General features: G+C 42.6%; 2 protein-coding genes across 5 annotated transcripts in view; one reads left to right on the top strand and one right to left on the bottom strand.

Moving 5' to 3' along the window:
- Nucleotides 1-25,007, bottom strand: part of LOC148387480 (guanine nucleotide exchange factor VAV3-like) — a 25,635-nt gene continuing 628 nt past the window's right edge. The window contains exons 2-30 of one of the 3 annotated variants that reach the window (XM_088397136.1): nucleotides 24,781-24,895; nucleotides 22,543-22,767; nucleotides 21,476-21,592; nucleotides 20,615-20,673; nucleotides 20,430-20,495; nucleotides 19,822-19,930; nucleotides 19,622-19,717; nucleotides 19,089-19,157; nucleotides 18,888-18,991; nucleotides 18,519-18,618; nucleotides 18,318-18,413; nucleotides 17,259-17,327; nucleotides 16,718-16,804; nucleotides 16,172-16,257; nucleotides 15,967-16,099; nucleotides 14,755-14,864; nucleotides 14,582-14,683; nucleotides 14,425-14,516; nucleotides 14,089-14,111; nucleotides 13,902-13,959; nucleotides 13,202-13,332; nucleotides 10,979-11,044; nucleotides 10,681-10,715; nucleotides 10,495-10,611; nucleotides 9,760-9,847; nucleotides 9,303-9,432; nucleotides 7,554-7,607; nucleotides 6,957-7,105; nucleotides 5,945-6,894 (exon numbers count right to left, since the gene is read on the bottom strand). In XM_088397136.1, coding sequence (XP_088253262.1) covers nucleotides 6,856-6,894; nucleotides 6,957-7,105; nucleotides 7,554-7,607; nucleotides 9,303-9,432; nucleotides 9,760-9,847; nucleotides 10,495-10,611; nucleotides 10,681-10,715; nucleotides 10,979-11,044; nucleotides 13,202-13,332; nucleotides 13,902-13,959; nucleotides 14,089-14,111; nucleotides 14,425-14,516; nucleotides 14,582-14,683; nucleotides 14,755-14,864; nucleotides 15,967-16,099; nucleotides 16,172-16,257; nucleotides 16,718-16,804; nucleotides 17,259-17,327; nucleotides 18,318-18,413; nucleotides 18,519-18,618; nucleotides 18,888-18,991; nucleotides 19,089-19,157; nucleotides 19,622-19,717; nucleotides 19,822-19,930; nucleotides 20,430-20,495; nucleotides 20,615-20,673; nucleotides 21,476-21,592; nucleotides 22,543-22,746 — 2,589 coding nt within the window. In that variant the 5' untranslated portion in view covers nucleotides 22,747-22,767; nucleotides 24,781-24,895 and the 3' untranslated portion in view covers nucleotides 5,945-6,855. Of the gene's footprint in view, nucleotides 3,856-5,944; nucleotides 6,895-6,956; nucleotides 7,106-7,553; nucleotides 7,608-9,302; nucleotides 9,433-9,759; nucleotides 9,848-10,494; nucleotides 10,612-10,680; nucleotides 10,716-10,978; nucleotides 11,045-13,201; nucleotides 13,333-13,901; nucleotides 13,960-14,088; nucleotides 14,112-14,424; nucleotides 14,517-14,581; nucleotides 14,684-14,754; nucleotides 14,865-15,966; nucleotides 16,100-16,171; nucleotides 16,258-16,717; nucleotides 16,805-17,258; nucleotides 17,328-18,317; nucleotides 18,414-18,518; nucleotides 18,619-18,887; nucleotides 18,992-19,088; nucleotides 19,158-19,621; nucleotides 19,718-19,821; nucleotides 19,931-20,429; nucleotides 20,496-20,614; nucleotides 20,674-21,475; nucleotides 21,593-22,542; nucleotides 22,768-24,780; nucleotides 24,896-25,007 lie in introns of those variants that run through there. The other 2 variants (XM_088397137.1, XM_088397138.1) reach the window with 2 other exon arrangements.
- The window catches only part of dcaf8 (DDB1 and CUL4 associated factor 8), a 4,779-nt gene continuing 3,918 nt past the window's right edge, over nucleotides 24,147-25,007 (top strand). For both annotated transcript variants that reach the window (XM_088397139.1, XM_088397140.1), the window contains exons 1-3: nucleotides 24,147-24,394; nucleotides 24,716-24,771; nucleotides 24,844-24,927. In XM_088397139.1, the coding sequence (XP_088253265.1) occupies nucleotides 24,735-24,771; nucleotides 24,844-24,927 (121 nt within the window). In that variant the 5' untranslated portion in view covers nucleotides 24,147-24,394; nucleotides 24,716-24,734. The remainder of the gene's footprint in view (nucleotides 24,395-24,715; nucleotides 24,772-24,843; nucleotides 24,928-25,007) is intronic.

The raw sequence follows: 25,007 nt of genomic DNA on the forward strand, positions 1-25,007 counted from the left end.
TGTAGTCATGTGTGCTTTATTTTCATATTTATGTCAACCACACAAATTTTTGTGACCCATCCCAATTTGACATCAAACAACACACACAATGCAGCACTTTGTTGGTAGCTAGCTGCCAAAGCTAACATAGCGGTGCTGCCTTTTTTGCCAAACAGCACAAACAGATGGACTCACATGCAGACACCAGTCACAGAAGAGACAAATAAAGTCCTCTATCTGTTTACAAAAAGCTGTTCAAAACCAGCTCTGATTGAGAGTCCTATCAAGCCAAGGGAATCACAACAAAGATGGGAAAATGGAAACCTACCAAAACAGCACAAACAGATGGAATTAAATCCACAAAAATGGTGGCACAAGAGCCAAAATAAAGTCCTCTGTACACAATCAATGGTCAATACAGTAAAAGAGAATAAAAAAAAAACCCTCCAAAAATAAAACCAGTAAAAATAAAGTTAGACTCAAGCTATTGGTAACAAAATAGCCAAAATAAGGTAATTTCTTCACAAAAAGCTGATTAGTAAAACTGATAATCAGGCGTAAAAAAAACAAAAAACAATGCTTTCAGTTTATAAATGTGACGATTGGCCAGTGGCGAGCTCCCACCTGGGATCCTGAATAATCCTTAAATCAAAATGGAAGATGGGGAGGGAATTTGCTGGAAAGTTGGCATCCTGCTGCGCGGGAGCCTTTGTGACAGCGACGCACTGAGGGAAAATTAGCTTTAATTCAAGGAGGGTCAATGAATAAAAATGAAGTCGCATCCCACTGGGTGGCATATTGAGTGCTGAGACCAATTTTATTTGAGAGATTAATTTCCTTCCGGAGGCTTGACGTGAAATACCGTACTGTGTTTGAGTCGAGCGTAAGTGCCTCTCATTAAATTGCGCTCTTGACGAAGAAAATAGAGAACGGCTGATTTTGGAATTGTAAAATAATAGTTGTGTGGAGCCATTTTAGTAAAAAAAAAATAAAGGCATTTAAAGCCAAGCAGGATTGAATATTAACTCAGTGGAGCGTTTATATGTTTCTTCAGACTGGAACATCATTAGCATTGTTTTAATTTGAGTCAGGAAAAAGAAAATACAAGAGTAGCTGAAACTTGAAAAGTTGAACGTTCTAAGACTGCAGATGTATAAACTCTGCTTTTTTGTTTTGCATAAATAAATCCACCGCAATGAGTCAAACATTTTAAGACAAATTTGGGAGATTGGGGTCAAGCCTATGCTATAAAACTGCATCTATCTGACATCGTTGTAAACTCTTTAGCGATTGAACAGTTTCGCTTGAGGCCTCTCTGGATATAAAATGGCCCCCGCGGAACGTGAAGTGGCACTTTAGCGACTGCGGCGCCCTTTAAGGGCCGACAGTTACATTTATGACATGTTAGTGCAATGAAATCGGTCTTTTATGATACTCCAGGCTTTTGCGTTAACGTGATATTAAATGTGAGCCTCGTGCAAGTCGACTGACCTCCAAAGGAGGCGCAATGTGCTGTCAACATTGCAAAACACAAACGCTGCGTCGCGACGGGAGAGAGTAAACTTTTCTGGCAGTCAACAATGTAAACAATAATATTATCGGCGTGCATACGCGAAGAGCCTCGCTAGTTCCCAAGCTGCGCATTTTATTCGAAAACTCTTTGATTATTAATGTCGCGCCAGCTAAAAACAGCAACACGGAGCCTTCACTTCTTTCCCGGCGTTTTAAACTCGAAATTAAAAGCCACCCCCAAACTTCGGTGGCGTTCCTGACTCTCAGGGATGTTTACAGTGAAGCATTTGGAGGAATCAAAGCAGCGGGTGCCGAGCTCAAGCAAGCGTGACGCGAGACTATGAAGAATAAATCATCCTTGACCTACCGTCACCGTGCCATTGTCAAGGAAAGAAAGGAAACAAAAGTGAAAGTTTACACGGAGAATGGCAACTGGCGTGAAGAGCCTTTGAGAACAATGCTAAGAAAAGAAGCTTTGCTTATTTATTTGCTTCTCATCGCACAAATTCAGATTGCCTGTCTTTGCAAGTTCCAAACGTCATAAATTACAGATTTCCGACACGATTGATGATACTGTATGTAATCAGCAGCATTTCTAAGAACCTCTGATTTCATTTTTTTTTCCAATTCCACAAGTAAAAATGTAGTGTTTAGTTGGCAACAAATCAGTAGAGGAATGGTAAGGAGGACCAGTGGGTGGATAGCTGGCTTGCAACACACGCAAGAGTGTACAGCACAAATCGATAGTTGGTACAAAGAGCCAATTCAACGTCTAAACACCTTTCCATTCATTGGCTCCAGCAAGGTGAGACATATCACAGCTGACATACCGAGATGGAGGCTTTGTCACCTTTGTATTGCCAGACCAGCATCAGACATGAAGAGCTTGGCCTTTTACGGAGCAAATTATATAAGACCCCCACCTAGGACAAGCATGTCTTTACGTGTCTGTCCGTCCGTGCTGTAGGCGGCGGCAAGAATCTTTACAAAAGAAGGTGTTAAGCAGAGCAAGGTTTTTCTAACACAGCTTGTGGATCATATCTACCACCCACCTTCAAATAGGATTCGCGAAAAGGACAATATGTGATCCCATTTATGACAACCATTTGATGATACAATGTCTATAGAAGGCAAAACAACGATTCATTACAAATACGATGAGACGACACGAGGAGAGATGATATGTTATGACAGAATACAACGGAACGTGACGCTACGATATAATCCAACGTGACGCCGTGTACGAGGCCATAAAATGCGATGGGCTGCCATGTTATACGCTCAAGGAATTTGGGTCCATATCATATCATTCGGGGTGATTCAACACGAAGTGATACGATACTAAAAGCGCCATACCAACACAAATACAATAGAATACGCAAAAAGCATTTGTGTTCACAACTGAATCATCCAAATTTCTAATGCAATGTGATATGATGCAATAGTCTGCGATACGATTTGATACCATACTTTGCGGTACGATACAATGCCTCAAAGTATGATCACATAATACGATGGGATACAGTTTTTGCGTTGTTTGTAATTTTAGCCGTAGACATAAAACAGAATGATATCACTATCAATGCAATGTGATACATGGCAAAATGATATCATGCATAATATATTAGGATGTGATGCAATGTAATATGGCATGATGCTGAACAATACGATGCCAGATACGATTTGCGATTGAAATGAGTTTTTCCGCCTTTTTGTTGGCTTGCTAAAGGTATACCGAAAGACAATGGGAGGATTTATTTCTATATTTTTTTAGCATTGAGCAGAAGGGATGCAATTTAATACTCAGCAATGTGATGCCATGTAAATACGACGCGGTCCTAACCTCCAGTTGGAATACATGTCTTCAACAACAACCACAGGAAATAAACCATGATGCGTATTTTCAATTTAGCTTCAGGCGAGGAAGTTGACCCCCTCCGGAAAGAAAGACTTTTTTTTTTTTGCTTTCTCATCACGACCGCAACCCAATCGCATGTCTCCTCATTTTAATACAATCAGCTCCCCCAGCTACACATGGTAATCCTGTTCAGCGTCACCATCACAGCTCTTGTCCGTTATCCCTCAATACCATCAAATCTTTCCACCACGATTGCAAATCAGCCTGGGCCGGCCGGAATTGTCGACACCCTGCCCCGTTAAAGGAATCATATGTGTATCTGCTCTTGACGGCTTTTATAAATAAAAGAACCGCTCTGTCCGCTCGCCTCCCGCAGCTTGGAAAGAAATCCGTTTGTCCTCATTTATTTCATGCAGCGGTGGCGGTGAGCTTTCATGGTCTCTTTGCATCTTGCTTTAACAAGTTGAACTGGGAAGGGGAAGCCATGGGGGGTGGAACATCTCGAGCTGTAAAAGGTACAAAAAGAAATCCGTGTATATAATGATTTGATATGAGAATGAAATATTTTATCCTGTACAGGTAATATTGTTTAATATTCCATAAAAATGTTTCCAAATAAAGGCCTCCATAATAGGACTTAAAAAGTACGCTCTCCAAGTTAACTGGCCGTGAAAGAACGAATCGTGAGATGATGGTGAGGACGGCGAGACGGGTTGAAAAGGGCCGATCGGTCGCCGATGCCAAATCGTCAGCCGTGAAGAGCAGTGCCACCTTGTTAAACGCGTCTTTGTGAGTCACGGGCAGCTGCTCGACTTCTCGCTGGAAAGATGATGCTAATCAGCTGGCGGAGAGAAACGACTTTTGACCTCAGAGCTGTCACTCGTGTTCACGCCGGTGCCGGCTCGCCACGCTCGGTGGGTCACCATCACTTTTTGACGATTAGCCCCCCCACACACACAAACCTTCACCCTCCGCAAAGTGATAAACGCAGAGTCAAACGGTTTTATTGTTTAGAATGGGCTAAACCTTCAAAAGTATTCCAAAGCCAGATTGCCCAAACCGTACCATCTAATTCAAAATTTTTCATCAAGTCATGTCTGTATCAGATGACACCCCCAAATCCTAAACTGATGTTAAGTACATTAAAATGTTGGCCATTAAAGCAAATTCCTTCTCCGGCTTGCATTTAAAGGAGCACGGCCTCTGTCAAGTATCAAAACGCGCAAGCACAAATAACTTCAAGAGGGAGTAACGAGGCAAAAGCGAGAAAGGGCGAAATGCGTTTTTTTTTTCGAAGGATCGCCTCATTTGGACTCTTTTGATCAGCCAGATCTTAATTCGCAGTGCTAGAGATTCAGCGGCGTGTCGTGACGGAGGACGTGTCCCTCCTTTCTCGATGTGTGAACCCATCACACTGTAATTTTTTTTTTTTTCCAATCTGGCACTGGTGCTGTTTATGCACAGCAGCAGCCGTTCTTGAAAAATGATGAGGTTGGGAACGCGGGCATCCAAACAAAACAACCTTTACTGAAGTGACAGGTGCCCTTTGGAGGCTTCGAATGTGACGGTGCAAAAGAAGAAATCAAAGGCAGGGCAGCAGTGTGAAACTCAACTGATTGACTTTTTCTTTTTTGGTGCTGAATATCTTTAATACCGCCTGCCCCAAGTCAAGATGCTAATTGAGTTCACGGTGTTAGCGAAAAGACAGAAGTGGCTCCATCAGGCATGAGGAGTAAGGTTAGACGTTGGACAAAGTTTGGGTGTGAGGAGTATGATTTTGGAACCGGATTAAGGATAGAATTGGGATTGGCCTTGATGTTGGCTTTTAGGATTCTGGTTTGTGTCAGGGTTAGGCCAAGCTGCTCTGTTTGACGGACTTGCGATATCTCGTTTCCCCATGAAGCAGCGTCTTATTATTAACTATCTACTTGTGTTGCTCCAGCGTTTGTGTTTGTTCATTTCATAATGGCATTTCCCTTTATGTTAGCATTATTAAGGCAACGAGGTTGTTTGCATGTGGCCTGACCTCAATAAATGGAGCACCGAAATGGACATTGAAGAATAATTGCGGCCCTTTAAGATCGGAATGGAGTAGCCCTGCTTTGGCTGCTCTCAAAGACTTTATCCGAATAGATCCAATGTCTCTACAGCTGCAGTCTAAATTCGTTGTCGCCTCCTTTCATCTCAGGAACAGTTAGATTACGATGAGGAGGCATCTTAAGGGGGAGCCGTTTGCTGCCTTTTTGTGTGACGGGAGCGTTAGCGCCAAAGCGCAGTGGAGCGCTCAGCCGGCAGACTCGGGTCATTAGAGAGGCTGCGGAGCGGCGAGGGTAAAGCACGCCTCAGGCAGTGTTTACATTGCGAGAATACTGATAGCTCGACGCCCCGCCGCTCAAGTGAAACCTTGCCACTCACGTGGCATTTCTGCTCAATCTCAGTTTTGGAATTGCAGCCAGTACACAGCCACAATGTGGATAAAACAAACATGATTAATTGATCAATTATGGCAAGTTTTCAAATGGTTAATATTAATTTCAATTATCGGTGCTACTTAGCATCACCGAGAGTAATAAATTTGAAATTCTCACGTCCACATTCCTTTATATGTGCATTTTTAATTGAATATCACAATTTTTGAGAAAATATCATATCCAACCGGTTTGTCTGATCTAGAAAAACTGGATGCATCCTGGGAAAAAAGGACATGCGGTCACTTGGAGATTCTCAGATGGTAGCCGCATCTCCAATCAGACATTTCCAAAAGAAAATATATTCAAGGATCTGCTCAATAATTGATGAAAGTCACTTGCTGCGCGCGTCGTGTTGCTAAACACACTTGTGCTGTCTCGTGAACAGGCGTGAATCATTCCTTGCAGAACCATAAAGATTTAAAGCATACGAAATCCTTCTTGGGATTGTCACTAAAGCGCCCAAACAAAGCCCCCTCAATCGTGGCTCAAATGAAGACCTGAACGTCAAAGAACAAAATCCACCACACAGCAAACACACTCGTCTTTTTCAAATGGATGACGACTGGCTACCTCGGCATTGAAAAAATGTCCTCAGATCTCACGCCATGTTTTCTGTTCAACCACGTTTGGCTATTTCTGCAGACACAGCTTGGTGCACAGCCCTTGGTTTGGCGGAAGCAGTGACCAAAATGAGAAGACACACATCTAAAATGATGACTGAATCAATTAAACAGATAATTTACCTGGTGTGAACACAAGAGAATTCCAGCATTAGCCTGCTCTCTTCCAGTCGGCTGACTGAGCCTTCCACACTAACGCAACCTGACGACAGCCGACACAATTTTCACACGAGCCCACCAAGTCATCAATAATAAGACGAGGTGAGTCAGGGAAGGAAATGGATGGACGATGGGTAGATACGTATTTGGGATTTGACATGTGCTCTACATAAGAGTCCTGTCAGGGAGGGGGGGGGGGGGTCAAGGGCATAGTCTGTTGAGTTTCTCCCAGGGACATCAGAGACATCCGGCTGAATCAGTCTTCTTCTACGTAAGCGGACGGAAACCAGCCCACCTGGGAATGAGTGAACAAATTCACAAGTGTGCAAATTCAAACCAAGTCATATTGTGCCGCACCTTTCCAGCCGTCTCCCCCTTCCACCAGCCGCTGGATGTCTTGGTGTAGATGTTGACCACGTCTCCCCGCAGCAGAGACAACTCCCACGCGTCTCTGGAGCTGAAGTCGTAGCGAGCCACGGCCACGGCTAACACTCTGGGAGAAAACACTGGCGGGACACAAAGTTCTAGATGTCATCGGAGGATCAGAGACGTGTTTGGAGTTCATGATAATGTGATCGAAAAAACATGCGGGGAAGGTGACATCTGAGCACTTCTAATGAAGGGGAATGCCTCGATTTTTTTTATACTTGGTCATCAATAACAGAAACATTACATTAAAATATCAATATTTGGACCCTCAGATAATTCAAACTGATCACTATTTGGTAGTCGTGTGTCGATGTAGCATATAAAAAAATTGCAAGTTTGATATTTTATTCAATACTACCAACAATAGTCCCTCGCTATGTCATTTCTAGGCTAATCGTGACGCAAAAGGCACCACCGGCTGGCTATTGAGCGTCAAAGCTGGTTTTGCATTATTTATTAGTTGAGCGAGAGAGAAAAAAGTCATGCAACAAGACTGAAGAGCAGAGAAAGGCCGTGCAGCTGTACCTGACCAGAAAGGAGAGGAGGAGGGAGGAACAAAGCTGCAACCACCAGGAGTAACTACGCACGCACACACACAGCCAAAAAGAGAGAGAGAATGAGAGAAAGAGAGAGAGAGAAAGTTGGCAAAGTCAAAGACCAAGCAAAGGAAGCAACACTGAGTGGGAGAGAAGAGTAAAGAGGGCAGGTCTTTGCAACATCTATTTTTATTTAGGACTGAGGTCTTTTATTATTTATAAATATTCTAGTATTGTTCTTTTGTTTTCATAGGGCAGTTGCACTTGTGCCCTATTAAATCTGCCTAGCAACAAGTAGGCTGGCATCTACTGAGATGAGGCTTTTGAATTTGTCAAATATTTTATTGTTTATAGAGTCATACATTTTTGTCCAATGCAATTTTTGCAGTTAGTTACTCATGTGCATTGATTAAAAAGACAAATTTCTGTCTTCGTATTTGTACACATACTAGATATTGTTATTATGACCTTCGGGGCAGTTGCACAGGTGCCCAATGAACTCTGCCTAGCAACAAGTTGAGGCCTTTATTTGTGCACACACACACAAACATCTTGTTTCTCTGGCAAAGTAGCAGCATCTGTTTTTTTTTCCCCCCAATATATAAGCACTCCTTCTTTTGATTGTGTTTATTTATTTTTATTTCTATTTTGTTTGGCATGGCATCTGTCTCTTCACGGAAGCCGGTGCCCACACTCTCTAGCTCCAAGTCTACGGGGGCGGATGACTTAAGGCAATAATAATCTATCCCAGAATGCACTAGGCATCAGTGGCTCTGTCAAGGCGTCTTCCCGCTGAATGGCGCCGCTGCTTTGAAGGCGCATGAGGAGGGACGAGGATGTGCAGACACACATAGGCGCGCACACAAAAGGCTAACGTTAGCTTTGTTCTAGCGCTGGTGCTTGTTTACGAATTTCCACTCTCGCTACCTCCCGCGCTTTTTATTTTGCAAACTTTTTCCCCCAGGTTGTGTTCCTGCCGCGAGACCCGGGGTTTCCCTCAGGTTTGTGTCACTCACTCGTTTTCTTCCTCTCTTCTCCTTCTACTCGGCTGGCTGTGCAAGTGACATGTCATGTCCTGTCAGGAAAATTGTGCATGCATGTCGGAGGCGAGCAGTGTGCTATCCGGCATGACGCTCCCTGAGTAGGGGGGGCTCCAGGTGCTCGCCCGGGGCACCGACCTCTAACTGGGAGCACTCTAGCGATGCCTGCTGAGCTGCCAGGATGCCTCTCCATTCATTTCACTTTTATCTTGACTCTTAATTTTTTTTTTTTACTATTTCATCCCTGCATCAACGAGCACATTCAGTGACCATTGAAGGTGGTCTACCTTCTCAACTACTCTCCTCTCTTCACCAAGTGTCCACCTATTAATTGCCCGAGCGACTTTCCTCCAGTGCTGGAGGTTCATTAAAGTTTTCCTCATTGCATTTTTCCCATCCGTCTCTTCTCTGTCCGTGTCATCTCGTCTGTCTAACCGCCTCATTACCGCGATTTCTTCACTACCTGCCGTCTCCTCACTCCTTCCTTCAAGTATGCGTCGGATATCAAAGACACCGCGTTGACATACCGCTGATGGCTTTTTGCGGGCAAAAAAGAATTTCTCCACAAAAGCCCACAAGACAGGGCCCTCAAATAAATCCCCCCCCCCCAGTATCCATCTCCGCTCTAAGCTGGGAGCATCTCCAGCTGTCAGACGCAAGAGTCTCTCCGGCAAAGTCTTTTGCGAGGGCGCACTCACCGCTGCCAGTCTTGCTAATGGCCCAAGACGAGCTTCCGTCGGAGCATTCCCGGTAAGGGATGCGCAGATTGGTGTCGAGTCTGCTGAAGCCTTCTTTTAAGGAGTGCTGCTTGTAGTACTCCACCAAGTCCTGCAGGAGACCAAAACGCACATCACCGAATGACATATCTATCGAATCTGCAGCCAACTCCTCACCTTCCAAGATATCTTCCAACGGTGCCTACCAACACCAACCTACCAGCCAACCTACTCGACCTAACTACCATATTTAACAAATCTACCGAGTCGTACCGCACCTATTTCCAACTGTACTTCATTTATATTATTATTCATCTGGTTAGCATATTTTAATGAGGGTGATATTCTGCAGCGACTAACAACAAAACCACTGTGAGCAGAGAACATCAAATAGATTCCACTCATGTTTCAAGCGTTGCGGAGCATCTCGGAGTCTTACCAGCAGCGTTTTGAAGAGTCGACTCTCTGCGATGTAAAAGCAGCCGTCCTTGGTCAGAATCTTAATGTGCTTGACTCTGTCGTTGAACCTGCGCGAGGATGAATAAGACATGCGCTGCTAATCAACTAGACACGCTTCCGACATCAGGCCCGGCCTCCCGTGTTGAAAGTCACGAAGGTCTGCGAGAGTATCCTGAAGATCTCTTACGAACATTGGCTTTCATCAAATGAGACATATCTAATAACAGATTGCATTTAACATACAGTTGCTGTTATATTCACTTTACGCCAGTTTGTATTCTTTTATAGGTAAAAATATGTCAGCCGGTATGTTGACTGAGCTGCAAATCTCCCAGAGCAGTCTTTCATTTAAGACTCCATTTTGAGCATGCATCATCAGTATGCAAAGCCGTCATGCACAGGCAGGCACGCACACACACACACACAAACAAACAGACGTTTCCTGATAGAAGACCCAAAACAATGGATGGGGAAATTAAAAGGATTTTTCCTTTGTGCACCGTTCAAAGATTTCACAATGAGCACCTCAAGCATTCGGCAGTTGGTCTCCATTGTGTTTGCATAATAACATCGAGAGCCGAGCGCGACTAAAGAGTGCAGAGGTGCGGCATCAGGTGCTAACCGCGACTAATTCATTGTTTGCATCGTTGATTCAATTAAAGAGCCTTGCAATGTAATTTATTCGCACAGCAACCAAGGAAGGTTTTACACTTACTTTATACTAATGGCGTACTCTGTGCATTCTTTACGCCGAAGCCGAACCAGATAAGTGCTGTTCGCTCGGTCCTGGAGCTCCTCCTCGGCCTGGCGCCTCTCCATAGGCCCGGCGAACCTGCAAAGCACCCACCGAGTCTTTGTGAACGTGAACGACTGGACGTAATGGAGAATGACGTGTTGTTACCAGAGGTGCGCCGAGTAATCGACAGGCTTGGGTAGCTGGCACGGAGGAGAAGAAGAAAAGAAAGCGTCGGGTTATTTTGCCATTCATCGCACTTGAAAGGCTTGGAGGTCAGACGACTGCTAATGTGATATTGGAGGCACGGCGGGGGGCTAAAATCAGACCTCGACGGGAGCGCAGGCATGTAATGGAAAAGCACATCTCTTCGGCCCAGACGTCAATAGTGGCCATTACTGGGCTAAATGCATTGCGCTCACGCTTAATGCGACGTATTGATCAGAAAGGAAATATGCACACTTACGCAGGGGCAAGGCCTCACGGCGTCGCTGGGAAAGAAGCCAATCTTGCCGCTCGCCGGGATTCTGCCCTGCGAATGCCACGGGATGTTAATCGCGTTAAATTTGTCCCGCACCTCCTCTCCAACCCCACCTCCTCCCTCGCTCCCTCCCCTCCCACGCTGTCGTGGATAAATCCTGGGCAATTAGCACGTAACAAGCGGCGCATCTAATTTGCAGGCCCAGTTAATTACGCTAGCGACTCTGTCGGCAGTTTGATTTGTAGCGCATCACAACAAGGGCCTCGTTTGGCCCCGGAGTAATGGAGGCTAGTTTGTGCCAGTGAATACTCAAACAGCGCGGAGACCAAACAAACTGTGTTTTAACTCAGGCTCTTGTTTATCTCTATTCAGTGTAGGACTTGCATGCAGAAGTATTTTTCTTTTTTATCATTTGCACAAATCTGAATCTTCTAAAAAGAAGACAAACATCAACGATGTTTCACTTTGCGAACAATGACACGTTTAAGTTGTTATATATTATTTAATGTGATTTGATTTTTTTTGTTTTGGACTACACTTTAAATTTGTATTGTGCTGTACACCTGATCCTGTCATGTAAGCATTAGCATTAATGCTAAAATCACTTTTAGAGTTTCACGGGATTTACCGAATTCACGCTGACGTGACGACGGTTTCAACGTTGACTTTTATTACTTTTCGAGCCGTATCACTTTCAGCTTCCACTGAATGATATGCCGGATGTCCTCAGTGGAAGTCTGCACTCCAAAGTGACACTCTCACGATAGATTGAGTTCATTTATAAGCGTTTAAGTCAACTAATTGAGAAAATGGAGTTCCTGCCAACTCTATTCTGCGTTTTTCGTTTTCCCTACTAACTCGTCTTCATTAGGCCACCAAGCTTTTTTTTTTTTTTTTTGGGCAAGAGCATTCAAAAAAAAGCCTGGCGGGTAACTCAATTGGAGTCTCTGTGATTCATTCTACGCAATAACATTTCATCCAAGCTCTTTTGGTTCTATTTGTTATGCCCTGGATAAGCGTGTGCTAAAAAGATTAAATGCATTACTCGGGCAGCATAAACAGGAGGCACCCGCTGAAGGATCAAATGAAATCACTGTGATTGATTGTATTGTTGTGCCAGCGGGACGGAGATAATTGCCTTCTGGGTAACGGGGGAGGTTGGATGTGAGAGGGCGGATGGGGATGTGGGTGAGGGGGGGGGGTAATTCCATCCCGTGGTGCCGTCGGGGACGCCCGAGATTAAGGCTACCCTGCGGAGTTTTAATTGTCGTCACAAGTGCTTCTGTTCTGAAACTGAGTAACCTTTGTGTATTTATAAGATGGTGCAAATGCATATTTTTATGCTCTATTTTCTGGTTTTGACAACAGTTGTCAATATAAAAATTCTATGGCAGCGGTTGGTAAAGTATGACACTTAATCTGAGCCACTGACCTTTTAGATTATCAAGAGTTATTTCTAATATTTGTTGCATTCATGTCATCATTTTTCCGTAAATGGTTCAACTAAAATCGATTTATTGTAAATAATGTTCATCAAAAATTTCACATTTATTTGGAGAAATAATTGCTCATTGTCATTACAGTTATTGAAAATGATATAATTTAAAAATGACGACATTATTTTGTTATTAAATGAAATCTCTATTGCCTCATTAGAGGTGATGATGAAGAGGAAATAGTATTTTTTCTTTTGGTGAAGAAGGTCTGTCACAACACAGACAAATATGGAAGATGAGGATTTAATGCCTCCGCCACCAGCCGGGATGAATTAGTGACCTTTCAAAAAAACAGATGAAGTCAAACGATATCATCTGCCTCGCTAAGCAAAAGGTGCTGCTCCGTCATTGAAAGCTCCTCCGCAAGCTGCAAACACCCGGCGTGTTATTGTCTCACTAAAGCTGATAAATTCATCATCTCGCTGCTGACATCATACAGCGCCCGCTATGATTTCATGTGACCGAGAGTCACATGACCCGTGTGTCATACGTTGCCCTAAACACTTTGCGTCAGAGTCAAAGTGACAGGCGAGAGCTCCGACCGACTCCCACAAAGGCGGGAAAATATTTGCTTATCAGATTTTCTGACCGCATAAGCCTTGACAAAGTCTCATTGCTAGTTTTTGATTCCTGCTGATAAAAACAAAAAATGAAGGGAGAAAAGGCAAGGCAAGCCTCCCTGAAGAGTTGCGAGTGGCACGCATGCACGCACCTGCCACCAAGAGCTGTGCAGGTCGGCGAACATCAGCTCGATCACGTCGCCCGTGCGGGCGCACAACGGGGGGCCGCCTGGTGGGGAGGGGACGCCGTCATAGTCTTGGATCACCAGCATCCTGGGGAGACCTTGAACATGCACACATTTTTTTTTTTTCAATTATGAATGTGAACTTTTTTCCTCATTTAAAAATTGCAGTCTTATGAAAATAAAAGCATACATTTACCGGAAAGACTTACTTTACATAATTATAATAAATAAAGTCAAAATTTTCAGTTGTTGTAAGACAATTGTCCCCCCAAAGAAACTGAAGCTAAGGTAAAGCCCCTCTCCCCAACATGAAGTCATCTTTCGCCAAAGTGGCCGTTCACTTTGGCAGCAGATTCCTCTCCGTCCTTCCAGATGCAATATTTTCTCAGGGCGCCTAAATAAAATAAAAAAGTAAAAAACATGGCCACCGGCGTCGGGCTCTGAATTGGAGACAGAGCGCTCCTGCCAGGGCGGACGACACGGCCACTTTGTCTCCTGCCCTTCGTCGGAACCCCTGAGCAACCTATTAAGTGAAGCCGACACCCACACACTCATATCCGCAACAGCAAAGCGGCACGTTTCCGCGACTTGCCCAAATTTGAAAAACTGTCTACATCACATGGTGCCCAAAAAAAAAAAATCTACATCCACAAAAACCCAAACTGACCTGAGTCTGGAGGTGTTGTGCCTTCCTGAGTGGAGATAAGCGATGACATCGGTGCAACCTAAAAAATATGAGTCATCAGGTACACTTAAGGGGCTTTCATCTTGGAGGAAATACCATTAGCATACCATAATAATAAAATAAAAAAAAGCAAAGGTTACATTGAAGAAGACAGTGCAGGTCTTCCTACCTTGGAGCGCTTCTTGGATGACTCTGCAATACCAAAAGAAGAAGCCAGTATGAATACTAAAAATAAATTCCTCATCCATTGCAGTCTGTGCGCTTCTATTTACACCAGTAAGCTCCGTGCAGAGAATCGGACCATATATTCGAGTCGATAAAATTTTCAACCATATGTGATGGTCTGTGCACATCTAATTAACCATATTAATGGTTTGTAATGAACCATATTAAAAAGCGTATGTAATAATCCGAGCACCTCGGGTAGTCCATATGAGGATCTGTAATATACGATATTTTCTGGTCTGTTCAAATCTAGACAGGATCGGTTGAAGGTTGTTCTCACCTGTCCTCCTGCAGAGTCCCAGCTGACCCAGGCACTCCTTGTGGACAGTCAATGTACATTTTAAACAAAAGTAGCCTTGGTTGATGATGCCCCTGCACAGAGACGCAACTTTTGTGATGTCATGGATGAAAACATGAAGAGAAAGTGGCAGTGTTACCTGAGAAGCAGGTGACAGAAGCTGCATGAAGAGATTCGGTCAAAGGTGTGCATTTTGAAGTGGTGACCGTTATGGTTGGCCAACGGCGGTCGGATGTTAGAGCTGATCCAGTGAATGGAGAAGAAAACAAACTTGGATGCAAACATGAATGTCATTTGGAGAATATTACTTACACAGCCATTTCAAACTGATCCAGCCATTTCTTCTTCAGCTCCCTGGTTTTGAAGAAGAGCTCAAAGCCTGTGTGGCCCTGCTGGTGCGTCACGTAGAAGCCGTAACACCACTATGAGGGGCAACAAACAGCATCGGTCAGATTTTTTTTTTTTAAGTCATAGAATATTAAATTTTGAAACTACTGCTGTCCTGCTCTTTTTAAAATCATGACTCTTAAAAAAAAAAAGTCAAAATATTCTCCTTTTTCCCTTATTCAATTAAGACTGCTTTGACATTGGATTTACTTCAGTTTTGGAAAAAGAAAAAAAAAAAAATTTTTCAACAACAATTGGAAATCTGGGCAGACTCCTAAACGGCTGGTCCATGTCAGGGGTCGGTCGAACCGACCGAAATCATTTTCAGACCAAATAAGCAAAATATTTCTGGAGTTTCTCCAGTACGATCCGACACACAGATATATATTGAGGATCAATTTCCGAGGTGTATCAAAAGCACCGGCTTCTCTCGGGCCTTAATGTGCTGCAAGCTTGTCGTGTCACATCTGATCAAATCAGCTTCAGCCGCCACCCGCCACTGTTTGCGGCCCCTGTGAACTCCACAAGTGTTTTAGAGCTCCACCGAGCGTTAAATCAGCGCCGCCGCCGCCGCTGCGACTCCGCGTTCACGCTCTGAAGTTTCATTTAGCGACCAATGATAGATCGCTGTGAGCAACCTCGGACCACTGCGCACGTTCATCATTCGCTATTAACGCGACGGCGATGCGGCGGCAGGCTTGCTCTTTTTCTTGTCTGCGTTGCTGCCTTTGTCGTTTCAAGGAAGCCGGAATTGGGACACAGCTAAAACTTGATTAGCTTAACTTGCGGGTAAACATGATAAACTGCCTCCAACAATAAAGTTAAAGACCTATTTTAAAAAACAAATAATTAAAAAAGAAATTGTCAACACACTAAAACATTAGCGCGGCGTGGTGTGATTTTTCAATAAAGGGACTCAGACCTAGAAAAACAAATTCCTCTTCTTTTTTCCAAGACAGGAAGTCCAACTTTTGTTTTCTATCATGAATTAATTTCTGCAAATTTAATTTGAAAATGCCAGATTTTCAGTTCCTAGTTTTGGTATGTTGGTGAATTATAGTCAGCATGGTCCAGATTCTTTCTTGTCATTCTTATTGATTTCAAATGTGCTTAATCAAATATTGTGTCCAAGCCCACCTTCTTGCCGTCCTTGTCCGACATGGGGTTGTCGGTGATCTTGAAGACATTGAGGTCAAGCACGTCCTTCATCTCGTAGTTGTCGCCGCGTCGTTTGCACACCACGGCGGCCACGTCGAACAGGAAGAGGTGTCTGAAAAACAAAGAGACGGCAATCAAGTCTGCCGGAGTGTTGCGATGGAGACAAAATGTCTGCTTAGCAAACCTGTCCAGTTTCCTCCGGTCAAAGTTGGACACCATGCGCACTTCTCCATCTCCTCTCGGGCGACCATAGCTGATTAGAGACTGCTTCTTTCAAGTAAAAAAAAAAAATGTCATTACCAGAAAATATGAATGAAACAACAATCATATTTGTAAACTAATACTTCTGCTAAAATTACAACTTTATTCTTATCAAATTATGACTATTGTCATTCATTTGTTTTCACAGCAAATCTAATTACAGCTATTTTCTACCACTTTTGTCATTTTCTTTCCAGCCTGTCCCTGATACCCCTCTGCATAATTAAAAGGCAAAATGATTAAAAGAATCAACTGCTAATTAATATTTGACCAGCTTAAATACCTTTAACATAAACACTGGCCTTTGTCTAATTAGACACTGCCAGCAACAATTACCATATTGTTCCGATCAGCTTATGTTTATGCTCTCAATGAAGACTTTTTAACAGAGCGACCCTGAACACATCCTATCATATTTATTCACTACACAAATGTGATGTTATGAAAACACAACATGCATGTGCCGGACCAGGTTCTCGATGGAGCGCTGGTACTCGTCCATTTCCCGTAGAGTCTCGTTGTCTCTCTTGACCTCATTGACATATTGAGCCAAGTCCTGTCAAAACACACACACACGTTTTATTAGATACACACCATATTTCATCTTTTCCTGCAGGAGAAGTTGGATGGATGCAAAAGTATTGACATCAGCCACAATATTAGGTAGAGGGAACCTCCACTGTTCCGACCAAGCCTTGCCACAAAGAGTGAAAATCTGTAAATATCTAATGTGCACCAAAAATGTTTTGTTATTACCTAAAGATGCCACAAGATGGCGGCAAAACATTCTCAGTTAGACACGGCTATGGTCTGACTAAATTAAGCTCCTCTCCTCAGTTCAATAGAGTTGCTTGGCAACAAAAATGTCACCAGATGTTGCCCCAAAAATAGATTTGGTAGATTTGCAAAAAAATAACACAGGATAGGTTATGAAAAAAAAAATCCACAGTCACAAATGTGAAATGCGAATTTCCAGAGCAGAGGTTCACTGCTCATCTATTTCCACTCACTTTCATGTCATCCAGCGCCACCTTCAGGTTGCTCTTTTCTGTGGCATCGTGAGTGTGCTTGAGAAGCTCCTGCAGGAGGATGAAAAGAATTCATTTGCTGTCGTCTAGGGTCATACGGCGGCCGAGTACGTAACTTAATTGCTAATCGGGCTAATCTCTTATATGTATATTATATTAGAGAGAGAGAAAGAAAGAAAAAAAGAGTAAGATAGAGAAAATGTTATTTCTTTTTTTTACTGATTGAATCTGGTTTTCAACTTGTTTTTCTCAACTTGAATCTCCAAAATGTAAAGCTTATCCCACCAAAAAATCTAAATACAACCCACGACACACTTTGAGCTAATCCTTAAAATGGAATTTGCATTTAAAAGAGCATTTAAAGTCACGCCTGCATGTGCCCTCCTCTCGAGCTATCAGCAATGGGATGTAATTGATGGCAGGAGAAGGCATGTGCGCCTGCGGCCATCTGTTGACGGCACCTGAGGACGACTTTGTGAAGGTCAACGCAAATGAACGCAAATGAGTCCACCAGGGGTGGATTTACTCTATTTTCTTACACTTCAAATGCTTCTCTTTAAACTGCATATTTTTTGTACACCAAACAAACAGGATACAAAATAATGAATTAACAAGTGCTGACATTAAATCATGGCAGTTAAACTATTTGAGGACATATTTCATATTAAAATGAACAAATGCATCCATATTTTGGTGGCCTTACTGAGACTCTGGGCCAAAATGTGGAGAGGTCGCCCTCTAGTGTGTAAATGGAGAACAGTCACATCGAAGTAGATCACACCATCTTTCATCATGTTTATTTTTTTACACAATTCAGTCGTAATAATTCTTCTAGATTTTTAATTTGATGTAACATAATGTATTTATGTAATTTGTAAAATTTTATTTTGAGATTTATTAATTATTCCCTAATAAATTTAGAAAATAATCCAATTTCTTCCATTTAAAAACAGCTCTTCCATAAAAATAAATGAATAAATAAATAAATAAATAAATAAATAAATAAATAAATAAATAAAACATACATAGAAAAGTACATACCTGTAGCAAGAGGTGGTACTTGAGTACCCTCTGCATGGGGACCACCAGCAGGTCCCTCAGGGTGAACTTGCCATTGTTGGCCCTTTTCGAACACTCCTGCAAGCGTAAGTGAGATGAGAACTTCTGGGACATTTTGAGTGACCAATACAAGCCACCTTAACAAGCAATCTTGACTTAGTAGTGATCGTGTGAAATCCTGACCTCCAACTTGAGCCGCACATCCTCTCTCTCCTTGCAGATGAGGTCAAGCACAGTAATGGCGATCTCCACGCGGCTGCAGTAGACGCCATAGATGAGAAGTCTGCGAAACCAACGATACAAACCAAAAATTAATCAGGACATCATAAAAAAATGATGTAAGAATAATACAGTGAGATTAATTGACATCATAACTGCCCTCACATAGAGTTTGTTCACCCATGACTTGATCAGCAAGGTGGGTGAAGATACAGAGCCACTTTCAACCGACAGCAATTGTTGATGCAGTATTTGTAGTTTAGCCCTTAACCTGGTTGTCAAGGTAACAAAAGCCAGACTCCGCCATAGTAAATACACGTGAAAGATGAATACCTCTCTTTGTAGCTGATGAAGATCTGGGAGAGATTCAATGCGTTCTTGTTGACGATGGAATCCAGAATGTCAGCCATCAGGTTCTTGTGAATCTTCACCATGTCCTGTGGCAAGTGTGAAAGCAATGAAATGTTTGAAAATAACAATGATATGAATCACAATCATACATTTATTCGTCCACACAATAAGAGGAAAACTCACTGGGATATTTGTAAACACTTGGTCGATTTCGGCCACGGAGATTAACATCTTGAGCGGGTTGAGGAAATACTGTGCAAAGACACGCGCAGACAAACATAAGTGTCATTATGCAACCTTCTGGCGCCAATATGAATGTTAATGCATATTAATTTATAACAGCACTCAAAAGGAAGCGGGCGCTATTGCAAATTAGGGCCACACGAGTGGGAAATTTACATAAAAAGTGGAACAAGTGATAGATAAACAAGAACGACACGGTCATAGGCCACCGTAAAATATCCAAGTGGACAGCCACTAAAATCAAAAGTGCATAACCACAAAGTATTTGATGCCGGTCATTTCGTCGGTAGTGGCTCCAAAATGATGAATCTTCCACCGGCCTGCTGCCAAGTCGTGAGTGGAGAAACTCAAGTATGGATGCTAAAATATTGTCTCAATCGTGTCAACCAATTAATAATAAATGTGAACAACAGTGGAAAGAGTTGCACGTTTGATCGTGCTGTTGCAAGATCAGAGGCCGGCGCGGCGGGTACCTTCTCGATGGATTCCAGCGTCTCGGTGTACTTCTCCTCCGTCTGCTTGATCTCGGAGAGGCAGCAGCTGCGAACGTCTAACATCTCGACCTGCTTCTGGAAATAAACGTGACTCGCAGTGAATTATAAAAAAAAAAAAACGATACAAAGTACTTTCGGCAAGCTGCTAATGGTAAAGCGGTATACTAAATTGAGTGTACCTGCTGCTCGGTCCTCATGAGGTCTTCATAAATCTCTCCTCCTGAATAGTCTTCATCCAGTCTGTAAACTGCCCCGTACAAATCCTCCTCACTTCCCATGGCATTTTCACTATGAGGCCCACAAAAAACAAATTTGTAAATTTTACACAACATCTCTTTGATTGTTTTGAAAATGTAGCCCCGAATCTCAAAAATGAAATTTAATAGAAACGTCACTCGTGAGAAGACCCAAAAGATACTCAAATAGCAGTACATCTGAAATTTTGGTTCGTTGTGCCTATTTTAAGGTTCTTTTGTAAGAAATTTTAATGACCATTAAAGAGCTTGACCAAACTCGTGTGTTGAAGAACCAACCATTGCGCCCCCTACTGGCATACTTAGCCACAACGCAATTACCCACCTACCTTCCCGAATGTTTAATAGGCATGTCATGCAAACTCATTCATTTCCTTTGATAATAGCAAATAAACAGAGCAGAGCCCCAGAGAGCCAAGATGACGGGCCGAGCCGGTTTTGACACACACGCGCGCTGACATAATTATGTTATATCAACAGCAATAATGGACCCTCAGAGAGAGAGCGAGAGGGGGGGGGCACCTCATACATACTCAATCAGGTCTTCCAGGTGATTGTAAATGTCTTCGTCCTTTAGACTCTCCTCTGTGTGGAAAGGCCTGCAAATGACAAAGAAAACATTTAAGACGGGAGAGTTTATTTATTCCTGACGTGAGGAGCGTGTTAAAGTAAGCATTTAGGGAAAATAACAGCCTGGACGAGAACAACAGACACTTACTTGAATCCTCCTTGCTGGGCAATTGCTGTGTAGGAGAGCTTGGATAAAGTGTCCATTACCTGGGGAAACATTTAAGATGTAAGAAGGACTGGTTTTAGTCAAGAGCTTGAAAACCACAAAGTTTCAGGAAATATGTTGGTTTCACACTGCGCTAACCGCAAAATTGTGATTGTTATCGTCAGTGAAAACGATAAAGGGGGGGGCAGGAATTTTACTTTGACGTTATAAACAAGAAAAAAATTGCAATTAGAATGGGAAACATGTTCACATTTGTACAGGCGTGAAAATGAATTCATGAATGACTTTGAAAATGCATGTATGACACTCAACATAAAATATCTATGTAGCCTTTAACAGGAACTTTGTCTGACTAATTCTCTTACGGACACAAGAAATTCAAAAATCAAGGGGTTATATAAAACGTGGTCACTGTAATGTAGGTTAGTCGCGTTCTAATGCCGCATCTTCTCATCCTCCAGTTGGCATCACTCACAAAAAGTGGATTATCTTGGTTCTAATTTTTCACATGTTCCTTTCTGGAAAGGAAAAAAAAAAACAGCAACAAACTTTTCCCATTTGTACAAGTTGTAAACATCACAAGAGCTGGAGCTAGTCCATTTGGGATGAACCTGACACACTGAATGGTGACGCCTTGCCAGAAGGTTGTTTGACTGAGATTATACGGTACCGTACAAGGCGGTTGGTACAGTACATATTTGCAGTGTGTGGGATTATCAGATTAACTGGAAGCTTCTTTGGACCTCAAGTCAACGGAAAGAAAATGCATGCCAGCACCGAGCTTTAAAGCCGTTCCCGCGCTTTGGAGAACTGTTTATATGGCAATATAAAAATAAACGTCACCTTTCCAAAATCACGCACGTCAAACAGGTCGAAGGCGTCGAACAGGTCGCTTTTCTTCATGCCGAACACGTCGCAGCAGCACATCAGGAAGGTGCGAATGTTCTTCAAGCACAGAAACTGGAACGATGAAGAAAAAAGACATCATAAATAATAAGTAAAATAATTTTAAAAAAATAACTATAAATAAATAAATAAATAAATCATCTTGCCATAGTTGTGAGTATGTTTGGAAACCTACAAATAAAAGTCACAGCACATCTTCTGGCCATAGCAGCGCTGGAGGGAGCCTTGTTTGTCCCACAATACTGCACTCCACTGACCCCAATGTCATACTTTAAGCCATGGAGCGATAGCAGGTCACCGTGAAAGGGGGCCACATGTGACTTTTTCTTTTCGCTAGTACATGTCCCACAGCTGCAGGCCGTCCTACTGTTTTGCCATCACAGTCTAGTGAGTATGCACAACAGGGCTGTGTAAAAAAACCTCGCTGCCTCATCTTAGGGCTATTCAAGTGACATCATCATCAACAACGAGACATTTGCCATTCATCATGGCCCTGATGAGAAAAACCATTACTATTGAAGATATTTTATGAGCTCCCGCCAGACGGGCGGATCAAAGTTATGATGTTATCTGGGCCCCCCTGAGAGGCCACGTGACAAATTGGAAGTTGGTAAACTTGGCTTTTGTGATAATTAAATCACTGTATATTATAAATATTATTGGTGAAACACAGCAACATCTTATTTTGTTATATGGTATTGTATTGATACGATTGTTGTGGTGCTGATATGTGTTTTTTGAATAAACTATATCAATTATCAGTGTCACTGTATCGTGATGGAAAAATTTCATATTTTATCATAATATATCAATAGAGTATATATCTAGTATATATACTGTGATCCTATCAATATTGCTGTAAAACCAACAATGTTGTATTGTACCATTTAGTATCGCTGCAACAGTTTTTCCTTCTACATTTTGTGCAATGACGTGATTTTATTATTATAAAATGAACCACTTTAGTAAAGACAGATTCCCAACTTTTTCGAGTGGAGTGGTACCTGGGACATCTGCGGCCTGAGGTTGATCTGCTTCAAGTCGATGCTGTGCGCCTTCAAGTTGTTGAGCAGCTGGCAGAGCAGCACGCCGTCGCGCAGCGTCTGCGCCAGGTCGAACACCTGCGCGGTGTCCGCGGTGACGCGATGGTTGACCGGCAGAACCTTGCAGCCGATGAGCCACGCAGCGCACTGCCTCCAGTACTCCATGACGGACGGCCAGTGCGTGAACTAGTTCAAAAGGAAGAAAGTTTACACGCAGAACAGCACCGCATGACTACAACTGCGTTGATCGCAGCTGAGCAAGTGGAGGAGGCACACGACACAGCAAGCAACTTAAGTGATGTGGGTCAAAAGTGGGCATAGCCCCCCCTCCTCGTTCAAAGAGGTGGTCGTCTCTCTCCCGGAAGATTATAAAAACTATTAAAAAAAACAGTATTGCAAATTTTATTTCATTTTATTTGTACTATTTTAAAGGATACGTGCATTTTTTTAAATTTATACTATACCATACTATAAAACAACAAAAATATGAATATTTCATTTAATCAAATGAATGTAGAATTTTAAAATACATGTAAACACCTCAATTTGACCATCTTTAATTCTGACCAAAATGCCTTGTGTAATGATTGACATGTAGATTGGCCAACCTCACTCAAGCAAAAAGCACAAATCCAGCTCTAAATTTCAAACATACTGTTTACGCTTGCACATTTTTGATAGTGAGATAAAAGTGAGCTCCCATAAGTATGCAGGAGAGAAAGATAGATCCCCCATGCAGTAAGATCATTAGGGTCCTGACATAAACACAGGAAGGAAGTCATGTTGTTTCCCACCGGATGTTTGATTATTCATCACTGCACTGGACTGACTTCAGGCTGTGCAGTTTTGTCCTATTCACACAAATATTTTAGGAAGAGAGATTATTTTGTATTTACTACTTTTGTGTCCTGATCAAACCAGCTTTTATTTTCGGGAGGGCAAAAAAATACCTTCAGCACACCCCCAAATAAAGAATTATTGCTCAGGATCATATTTCAGAAAGATCTGGGACAGAAGATTTCCTTTCATTTGTAATTAGTCTGCGGAAGTAAGACCAAAATAAAAAAGCTCACTCTGCTCTTATTTTTAAATGTGTTTATCTTCTGCAGCGACTTCCGAGTTTGAAAACAACTTGACTCGGTTACCGGAAACCAACCAAAATTAAATTTAAGAACCATCAAAGAGAAACAAGATCCTGCGGCTGCACTGGACATATTTCTGTGACAAGTGAGCATATATAAAATAAGACTATGTAAAAACCATCAAGAAAAAAAAACTGAATTAGGGAGAGCTAAGGTAAATTCAGTAACGTGGTACTTTTATTTTCGCTTCTGTTTTTGTTCTGACCGGAAGCGCCCCACTTCCCCGAAATATAGCAACGGAACCGTCAAAACACAAACAGAAGAGGACATTTGTTATATTAAAGAATATAAAACACGAATGGGATCAAGTCATTCGGGTAAACAGTAGATTTTAATTTTATTTCCTCTTTTTTTCCGCTGTTGCTACTTCCGTGTTTTTAAACAAATACGTCACCGACTACGTAATAGGAAGTACACCCCCCCCCTACCCGTACCCCCCAAAATAGAAGCTGAACCGTCAAAACATAAACAGAGCAGTCGACCTTGTTTGAACGCTTCTTGGTTCGTTTTCTTTTGCAAACTTGATGCACAATGCGGCGTCTTATCTGTCTCAGCCTGGCTGGTAGAGGCGCGGTGTGACGATTGCAAAGCTGCCATATAAAAAGATTACAAGGACTGAGCTTTAAGAAACAAGGAGAAAGAAGTGCGCTGAGTCGGGCCTGCGAGTCGAGGTAATAAAAAAAAATGCTAAGGCTAAGTTAGCTGCAGTGTTTGTGATCAAACAGGTGCTTACAACAACAAAAATGACAACTACGTATTTGTCGATATTTTGCCAACCGCGCGGATATCTAGCTACGTGCTAATGTCAGCGGGCCTGTGCACGTCAATCCGAGTTTTAACGATGCCGTCACAAAGCGTGCGAGGATATATTGGGGTGGCATTAGCCCGCTGGTTAGCCTGGCTAGTAGGTTTCATTTGCTTGTCACGCACATAATGAAAAAGAAATGCTGAATTTGAATACTTTCTGTTTCACCCCTTCTTACATGTGACAGAGTGGCTATCAGGGAAGTCATGGCAGAAACCGATGGCAAATCCACTTCGGTCAACGGTAACTCACTTGCCAAACCACCTGTGGTAGCCATCTCGGCTTGTCTCTGAGAGCTGCTGGGTTCTTTTATAGGGATCTCTGGGGAGGAAGAAGCCGGCGGGGATGGCCACAAAGATGGGGACGCCTGTGGGAGCAAAGATGGAGTCAAACACCTTGGTAAATCCTTTCCTCTTATTTTTCTGTAAATTACACTATAGGAGGTTGGTGTTTTAGAAGATGATTGTTCAAGAACTTCC

Source organism: Syngnathus floridae, chromosome 14 (genome assembly GCF_059516105.1).
Source record: "Syngnathus floridae isolate MCC-2025c chromosome 14, RoL_Sflo_1.0, whole genome shotgun sequence".
In the NCBI taxonomy this organism is placed as follows: Eukaryota; Metazoa; Chordata; class Actinopteri; order Syngnathiformes; family Syngnathidae; genus Syngnathus; species Syngnathus floridae.